The sequence below is a fragment of the Xyrauchen texanus genome, chromosome 40 (genome assembly GCF_025860055.1).
Source record: "Xyrauchen texanus isolate HMW12.3.18 chromosome 40, RBS_HiC_50CHRs, whole genome shotgun sequence".
NCBI lineage: Eukaryota > Metazoa > Chordata > Actinopteri > Cypriniformes > Catostomidae > Xyrauchen > Xyrauchen texanus.
Window position 1 is genome coordinate 8,676,036 of NC_068315.1, and position 9,845 is coordinate 8,685,880.

The following is a 9,845-nucleotide window of genomic DNA, read 5'->3' on the forward strand; positions in this document are numbered from 1 at the left end:
GATAATTTGACCAGGGCCCTAAAAGAGAATTGGCCCAGGAGCCCTTACTAGTCATAATCCAACCCTGATTGAAATTCAAAGTCTCAAAAGTAGTCACAAGATTTGTGACTACATTAACATGAATTTAGCATAATAAAAATCAGGATTTACTGGCGTTGTCATCATTACAACACAGTTGTAATATTGGATATAACCATAGAGAGAGATAAGGTTGGCTTTATCACTGAAATCATGTTAACGAATTTACATCTCATGGCTAAACTTTTGAAACGGTGTACATTTTAACGTTTATGAACTAGCCCCATTCACTTCCATTACAAATGCTTCACAGTTACCACATTTATTTTTAAATAAATGAAGGACGAGTTTAAATTAATTGATCAAAATTTAGCCACAAACGCTATTGACAGAGCTTAACTTGTTTTGAACACAGAACAATCCTTTAAATACTAAATCATCCAACAACACTTCAGTCAGTCATGCAATTCAGTCAGAAAACACTGATCTTTGACACGCAGCAAACACAATTATTGTTAAACACGGCTTAATTCAATTTAATACCACACAAATGAAGAGTATAAGACAGCTTAACATTGCATTTTATTTTAGGTGGGTGCAGAGCTGATGTGGCAAGTTTAGGGACAACAAATGAACACATTTCAAACCAGCCAGCACTGAAAAAATAGTTTTTATCTTAACAATTTACAATGAGAACAGACTAAATTGATTAAATGACTAAGAATTCCTCTTTCATCAGATAAGGTATGGTTGCAACTGATACCAATCAAGACAAGTACATGACAACAGATCCTTATGATAAAATAAACACTGACTGACATGTTCACATTATCAGCAAATTCACAGCTGTGCATATTCCATACATTTGGAGGCCGTCTGGCTCAGCAATTTAAATATTACACCTTAAATGCTTCTGAAAAAGCCAGTACACATGTGGTTGTCCATAGGATCCCTGAAGTTCTTCTCCAAAGGTTTAAATGGGAATAGAGGAGGGTGAAAAAGGCTGAGGGCTGGCTCAGAGTCAAAATAAGTTCATAGTTTGAGCTCTCAGTTGCCCTCAGTAATGTGAAGGCGTTGTTCCCTTCAGGTGATCCCAGTTGTTGTACAGAGCATACAGCCCTGACATGGCTAAACCAACAAGACCTCCTCTGGCAGCTCCTTTGAGTCCAGCTGCAAAAAAAAACAGATATCTATCATGTTCTATTCCACTGTGAGATTTTAAGCATACTTTTTCAGCACTTTAGTCAATGTGATTTCTGCTCACCTGTGGATTTGAAAAGCATCCCTGTTAACGTTCCAGCAGCCACTGTGTTGAGATCATCCTCTGCACCCCTGGCCTTCTCAATGGCCACACCAAACACACTATATAAAAGAGCTGTGAAGATAAGTAGAAACCAAGATTACAACAGGTATGCAAATGTTATTTAGATATTCAGCAAATTATAATATCACATGCAAGTTGTTCGATTTCTAGGAACATGTGCTTTTTTTATTTAAGTAATTTAATATTTTTTTTCTAATGAATGATTATTGCTGTCACTTTTAAGTACTCATGCCGGTGCCTATGATTTCAGTGAATTTCTTACCCACTGATCCTAGCGTGTTGGCCCACGAGGCCCCTTGTCGTGTGACCATGTTCAAAATCCTGACAAAACATTAATATAAGGTCTAAATTACAACAATTAATTAATCATAATCTCTCATCAACTTAAAAACTGTGTATTTTTTATTTTATCATTTCTTTATATTTAAATAGATTCTGAATCCTACATTATGTACTCATACATCATCATTTTTATTTCAAATGCAAACACACTTACTGTACATTTCTGGGTTTCGACCACGCCATGTCTCTAGTTTCCTTCAGACCCATCCGGAGCCCATTAAATGTGCCAAAAGCAGCGCCTTTATGGAAATATGCAACAGAGAACTGGAATTAGAGCTGGTGCAGGTGCTGGTCAAACATATGTGCTTTATAGTCTTCAGATAAACAGGCCTCACCTGTTATACAGCATCCCCCAATGGTAAAGAAGGCCAGCTCAAAGCGGCCACGGGTTTTATTTGCCCCAGTTGGCAGAATGAACTCATCTGTGTCCTAAGAGAGTGAGAAAAGCAACATGAACGTGACAAAGTTCTAACACAGTATTAAAAACATAGCCACCACAGGCAACCTCAAAAATAAGTGTAACGTACCCATAAGTAATGTAATTCCTATTTTAACACACATATAATTTATTAAAAATAACATTTATCACACATTTTTTGCCTGTTGAACCCTAAAATAAATGTAAATCCTGTAATCTAATCCAAGGGGTCTACAAACTGGGGTCATTTCAAGACATTTGAGAGAGAGAGCGAGAGCGAGAGAGGAAAATAATAATTTACAGAAGTTTCACAGAATAAAAATATTTATTTTATACATTTTACATTACTCAAAAAGTTGGTTTGACAAAAGACACTTTAAGTTCATAATTTTCCAGACGATATTTTTATAATTTCTTTTAGTTTTAGAACAATATCAAAGCTTATTTTTAACACAAAAAAATGCTTACCATTTCTCTCATTCAGTAAAAATATGAAAATATGTAGCTGTCTTTATATTTAAGAAAGGAGGTCCCTCGCAGGGGGAGCATAATTTTTGGGGTCCTTGGCATCAAAATGTTTGAAAACCCTTGTCCTTTAAAGGAACAGTTCACCCAACCACTCTGACCACTCTTTGGGTCCATACAATGCAAGTGAATGGAGACCAAATATTTGAAGTACCAATAAGCACATAAAGGCAGCATAAAAGCAATCCATATAACTCCAGGGGTTTAATCTACGCCTTATGATGCATCCAATCGGTTTTGGGTAAGAACACACCAAAATGTAAATCCTATTTACCTCTTCATCTTGCAATTGCCGTCTCATTACATAATCATGATTTCAAGCTTGATTACACTTCCTAGTGGTTGATGCATGCGCAAAGTGCTAGATGACACTAGGAAGTGTAATTGAGCTTGAAATCAAGATTGCCAAGGAAACTTCTGATGTCAAAATTTATATCGAAAAAGTAGATTCGTTTTGGCCTGTTCTCACACAAAACCAATTAGATCGCTTCAGAACACATGGCTTATACCACTGGAGTTTTATGGATTACTTTTATACTGCGTTTATGTACTATTTGGAGCTTCAAGGTTTTGGATACCATTCACTTGCATTGTGAGGACCTACAGAGCTGAGATATTCTTCTAAAAATCTATTGTGTTCTTCAGAAGAAAGTCATAAACATTTGGGATGGCATGAGGATGAGTAAACGATGAGAGAATTTTCATTTTAGAGTAAACAATTCCTTTAAGTTTCAAACGTTGGTGCGACATTAAAAATTAATTAGACCTGTTCATTTCTACAATGGAAAGCACATATTGTATGGAAATGCAACTGTTACATTACTGTACCTCACCTGTACAAGGTACCGAGGGTCAACATTGAGGTAGGGAGAGAGAGGGCTCATACCAGTCACTGAGAATGAAAGATTATACATTGAAGCAAATTTATAGATACTCCACTTTAACTCATTTGACCAGATAGTGACTGTTAAAAGAATAGTTCACCCAAAAAAAATTATTCTGAATGGTAGGGAGTCTAGGGACTGCAACCCCTGGCAAAAATGATGGAATCAGCACACTTAAGAGGATGTTCACTAAGATTTTTTACTTTGTAAAATAAACAAATCACAGATATGACACAAAACTATTTTTGTTTAATAGCGGAACATTTTGGCTTCATGAAACATCCCTCCAATAACTTAAATTACTTTATTTGAATTAATGGCATTATTCATTTAATTTTTCAGATGAAGTAAACAAAAAATGATTGGAATCACTCAATGTTATTATGAAATCAACTTGTAATTTGCATTTCTAAAACAAATACCAGCACAAGTCTAAAAATGCAAATTATTCTCCAGTTAAAAGATAGTGCTTACAGACCTTAACGAGCTGTTGGACCTGGCTAATTGAAAGGAAACATGGCCCCTAAAAGAGAGTTGTCATTTTGTTGTTCCCAGTTAGCTGTGTCTAAAACTTGGATCAAGTATAAACAAAATGGGAAGGTTATAAAAGGAAAACATATTGGTGGACGTAGGAAGACGTAAAAGCGTCAGGATAGAAAACTCCAAGTAATATGCCTTGAAAATAGAAAATGCACAACAAAACAAATGAAAAACAAATGGACAGAAACAGGAGTCAATGTTTGTGCCAAACTAATATTAGCTCTAACACCTAAACAGAAGAAAACAAGGCTACAGTGGGATAAAGAAGAGTGTGGATGATTGGATGAAAGTGATATTCAGCGATGAATCGGGAACCTGCATTAGCCAAGGCGATGATGCTGGAACTTTTGTCTGGTGCGATTCTAATGAAACATACAGGTCCTTCTCAAAAAATTAGCATATTGTGATAAAGTTCATTATTTTCCATAATGTAATGATAAAAATTAAACTTTCATATATTTTAGATTCATTGCACACCAACTGAAATATTTCAGGTCTTTTATTGTTTTAATACTGATGATTTTGGCATACAGCTCATGAAAACCCAAAATTCCTATCTCAAAAAATTAGCATATCATGAAAAGGGTCTCTAAACGAGCTATTAACCTAATCATCTGAATCAACTAATTAACTCTAAACACCTGCAAAAGATTCCTGAGGCTTTTAAAAACTCCCAGCCTGTTTCATTTCTCAAAACCGCAATCATGGGTAAGACTGCCGACCTGACTGCTGTCCAGAAGGCCATCATTGACACCCACAAGCAAGAGGGTAAGACACAGAAAGAAATTTCTGAACAAATAGGCTGTTCCCAGAGTGCTGTATCAAGGCACCTCAGTGGGAAGTCTGTGGGAAGGAAAAAGTGTGGTAAAAAACGCTGCACAATGAGAAGAGGTGACCGGACCCTGAGGACCCTGAGGAAGATTGTGGAGAAGGACCGATTCCAGACCTTGGGGGACCTGCGGAAGCAGTGGACTGAGTCTGGAGTAGAAACATCCAGAGCCACCGTGCACAGGCGTGTGCAGGAAATGGGCTACAGGTGCCACATTCCCCAGGTCAAGCCACTTTTGAACCAGAAACAGCGGCAGAAGCGCCTGACCTGGGCTACAGAGAAGCAGCACTGGACTGTTGCTCAGTGGTCCAAAGTACTTTTTTCGGATGAAAGCAAATTTTGCATGTCAATCGGAAATCAAGGTGCCAGAGTCTGGAGGAAGACTGGGGAGAAGGAATGATGGTCTGGGGTGCCATGTCATCTGCTGGTGTTGGTCCACTGTGTTTTATCAAGGGCAGGGTCAATGCAGCTAGCTATCAGGAGATTTTGGAGCACTTCATGCTTCCATCTGCTGAAAAGCTTTATGGAGATGAAGATTTCATTTTTCAGCACGACCTGGCACCTGCTCACAGTGCCAAAACCACTGGTAAATGGTTTACTGACCATGGTATTCCTGTGCTCTATTGGCCTGCCAACTCTCCTGACCTGAACCCCATAGAGAATCTGTGGGATATTGTGAAGAGAAAGTTGAGAGACGCAAGACCCAACACTCTGGATGAGCTTAAGGCCGCTATCGAAGCATCCTGGGCCTCCATAACACCTCAGCAGTGCCACAGGCTGATTGCCTCCATGCCACGCCGCACTGAAGCAGTCATTTCTGCAAAAGGATTCCCGACCAAGTATTGAGTGCATAACTGAACATAACTATTTGAAGGTTGACTTTTTTGTATTAAAAACACTTCTTTTATTGGTCGGATGAAATATGCTAATTTTTTGAGATAGGAATTTTGGGTTTTCATGAGCTGTATGCCAAAATCATCAGTATTAAAACAATAAAAGACCTGAAATATTTCAGTTGGTGTGCAATGAATCTAAAATATATGAAAGTTTAATTTTTATCATTACATTATGGAAAATAATGAACTTTATCACAATATGCTAATTTTTTGAGAAGGACCTGTATAAAGATGACTGCCTGATGAAAACAATTAAATTTCACCTGTCAGACTCATTAATGATATGGGGTTGCATGCCAGGTAAAGGACCAGGGGAGATGGCAATCATTACCTCAACATTCAATGCACAGGTGTACATTGACACTTTGGACAATTTTCTAATTACATCTATAGAAAATAGGTTTGGTGATGAAGTAATTTGATAATGCATGTTGCCACAGAGCAAAGTGTGTTAACTTTTCTTCAGGAAAGGCATATCAACTCAATGACATGGCCAGCAAACAGTCCGGATCTCAATCCTATTGAAAATATATGGTGGATTGGTCAATGGCACGGCTCCATCCAGCACAGCTGATGTCAACAGCTATTCGAGAAAGTTGGAACCAGCTTGATGGAGATTATTGTTTTTCATTAGTGAAGTCCATGCCTCATTCAGGCCGTCATAAAAACCAGAGTACTAATTGTGATTTTTTTTATTTGCTACGAAGTAAAAAAAATATATATAATAAAAAAGCTGGGTGAACATCCTCTAAATGTTGTGATTCCATAATTTTTACCAGGGGTTGTAGAAGCATCAGCCACCATTCACTTATGTTCCATTTTTACTTTTACTCCATACAATGAAAGTAAATGGTGATTGAGATTGAAAATGCGGCCTAAAATCTCCTTTTGTGTTCCGCGGATAGGAGAGTAAATGGTGAGATTTTGGGTGAGCTTTCCCTTAAAGTAAATAAAGATGAGACACAGATTACTTACATGGTACTCCTGCGAGTTCAGTATTAGAATATTCAGGGGCTCCTCCGCCGAAAAGACTACCAAGTCCCCCTTTAAGGCCTCCTGATCCAGGTGTATTATTATCATCCATTTCTTTATAGATTATACTGGAGAAACTGACGCAATCATCAGACTTCTTCCGTACTGACGCGTGTGAAAGCGACACCGAGCTATTTACTTTATCGATAAGGTTCAGTTTAAATTATGTCCCTCGTATATACCACTGTCATGAGATATCAAGTATAGATAATAAAATAGTGTAGTGTTGCGGCATCTCTGACCTCCACATGCTGCCCTGCCGTAAAGCTGCCGCAAAATGAGTCGCAAGATCACTGAAGATTTCAACGAACAGCCAGAAATGTTACATTAACATTAAATAAATGTTCATTGCTATAGTATAGCAGGCGATGTTGATGATATCGATTCATGAAAACACGATGCTTTAGCACACTGAAGTGGACGTGAATGTGGATTTACTTTAGGATTAACTGGTTGTTTTTACGACATTTTGCGACCATAGAAATATGGGGTCATGCTACATAATTAAAATGAAATAAAATATAAAAGTTAATTCGCAATAATTAGTTGGCCTTTAAAAAAAATACAGAATTCAGGGCAAAAATAATGGCTGTTGTTAGAATATTAACTTTAAAATATGTACTAACTATTAATATTTTAGAGCATATAAAAAAAAAAAACTCGCCTGATAGCACATGTATGCACATCTTCAAGATGCATATTTTAGGTCTTTCCATCTGGAAAACATCTGCTAATCTCTTAATTTGTCTTATATTGCAGCACAAGCCACAAAAATAAATAAATAAATGCTCTTCCAGATGTAAACACATCAAAAAGACATCTGGGTGATGTAGGACTATGTGCCATCAGGGATATGTCTGTTTGATGTATTTTTACATCCAGAAGACTTTGTTTTTTAGGTTGTTTGCTCATCTGCGATACGTCCATGTGACGTTTCCTCTCAGATGTTTGTGAGACATTGAGTTGATGTCTTTGTGACATAGCGTATATGATAAATCTTCTTTTTTTTGTTTTTTGTTTGGCAAATGTTAACAATGTTATGATTTCCAAGTTAAACGCTCTTAGACATCTCCGATATGTATCCCCGATGGCACATGTAGACTACATCACCCAGTCCCAGACAACTATTTAATGTGTATTTATCTAGAAAACGTATTTTTAAGTTGTTTGCTCATCTGTAATACACCTATAAGATGTTTCTTCTCTGATGTCAATAAGATATTCAGCAGATGTCTTTGAGATGTTTATTTTTTAGAATGTTTGTAAATCTGCTCTTTAAGATTTTATTTCAGATTTTAATTAGAATTTACCTTTCCTTGAGTGTTTACTATAGCTGTTTGTGCATGTAAAAGGTCTGCAAAGATACAAAGTCCATGCAAAAGGGAGTTTTTCTCTCCCACAGTCAACAATGCTATAGAATTACTTGAAATGATTTCTTCTGTAAAATATCTACATCACTATGTAATACATTTGAATAATGCCACTAAGGGCTGCTTTGGCCCACCCTCAAACAAACATAGTTATAGCCAAGGCCAGGATGAGTTGGGTGAGTGTGTTCTGGACTGCACAGTGTGGTTTGGCGGGATAGCAACAGCTGTACTGTGACTGAAGAGGATGGATACAGGAAGTATGGATGGGGAAGTTGATTCCTCATTCATAGGTGGCGAGGAATGGTCTCAGGTTCAAGCTACACACAAACGGAAAAACTGGGAATCGGAATCGGATGATAACATATCTGAAGTAAGAGTAAGGGACATTAAGACAAGGAAGATGGAAGCTGAATTTAAGGCTATGCTAATGTTTGCTGCTGAAGTTGAAAACATTAATTATTCAATGAGATTGACCAAATTAAATAAAAAAGCTATTGGTAATATTATATCTGTAAAGTACATGTCCAATAACCCTGTACTTTTGTATATTGTGGATAAACACCAAGAAATACCATTGAAAATAAAGGACTTGGGAGGGGTAACTATCAAAGTTCATGTCCTGGGAGAAATGGAAAGCACTAAGGGGGTGATTAAGGGAGTACCAGTTTCACTGGCTGACGATGTGCTTAAAACACATATAAAGGATGAAATGGTGACCAAGGTGCAACATTTGTTTACAAGTAGGAATGGCGGAAGAGAGGATAGCACTACAGAGGCTACAAATTTTAGCTGCAAAAGGTTACAGAACGTATCAAAATCAGATATGTATGCTATACAGTACGCCCATATGTGCATCCGCCACTGAGATGCTTTAAGTGTCAAAGACTAGGTCATGTAGCAGCAGTATTCAAAGAGAAAAGGAGATGTTGTAAATATAGTGGAGATCATAATTATGGGAAATGTGGAGAGGGAGTGGAAGTTAAGTGCTGTAACTGTGGTAGACCACATAGTGCTGCCTATCTAGGATGTAAGCCTCAGAAACAAGCCACGGAAGCTATGAAATATAAGACAATATAACATTTAATATGCAGAAGCAGTAAGACAATTTCAAACTGAACATGGAGATGTCAGGTATAGTAGCTCTACCCAGATGCAGGATGGTATTGGAAAATGAGCTTGCAAGCATAAGTGCCCTGTTAATGAAAGTATTCTTGTGGTTAATAAGGTCAAGTTTGTAGAATTAATTTCTGAAGTCATTAATTGTATTGCTCAAACAAATAAAATAACTGAAAAACTGAAAATGATAATATCTGCAGCTGCTCGTCATCTGGATATAAATGATACAACAGTTGATCAGATTCAATCACTACTTGGACAATAAGAGGGTTCAACAATCTCACAGGACTCTCAGAGAAGTCAGAGGCTGTCAGAGAAGTAAAAATAAATGACAAATATGATTTTACAATGGAATGCTCGAAGTTTAATTGCAAATGGTCAAGAATTCAAAAAATGTGTATATGATTTAACAACTTCACTGGATATCATATGTATCCAGTAAACTTGGCTTAAACCGCAGTTGAACTTTGTAATTCCAGGATATACAACGATTAGGAAGGATAGGATAGAATCAAGTGGCGGTGGGTGTGCATCATTTGTGAGAAATTTGG

The 9,845-nt window shown here is 37.2% G+C and overlaps 1 protein-coding gene across 1 annotated transcript; it reads right to left on the minus strand.

Moving 5' to 3' along the window:
• Positions 1-513: 513 nt before the first annotated feature.
• On the minus strand, positions 514-7,089 carry LOC127633464 (mitochondrial import inner membrane translocase subunit Tim23). Its single transcript, XM_052112587.1, has 7 exons — positions 6,752-7,089; positions 3,461-3,519; positions 2,020-2,113; positions 1,839-1,923; positions 1,605-1,663; positions 1,283-1,393; positions 514-1,188 (listed from the first exon to the last, which is right to left on the minus strand). The coding sequence occupies exons 1-7, from the start codon at positions 6,858-6,860 to the stop codon at positions 1,076-1,078; spliced, it is 630 nt and encodes a 209-aa protein (XP_051968547.1). The 5' UTR covers positions 6,861-7,089; the 3' UTR covers positions 514-1,075.
• Between the last annotated feature and the right edge of the window lie 2,756 nt (positions 7,090-9,845).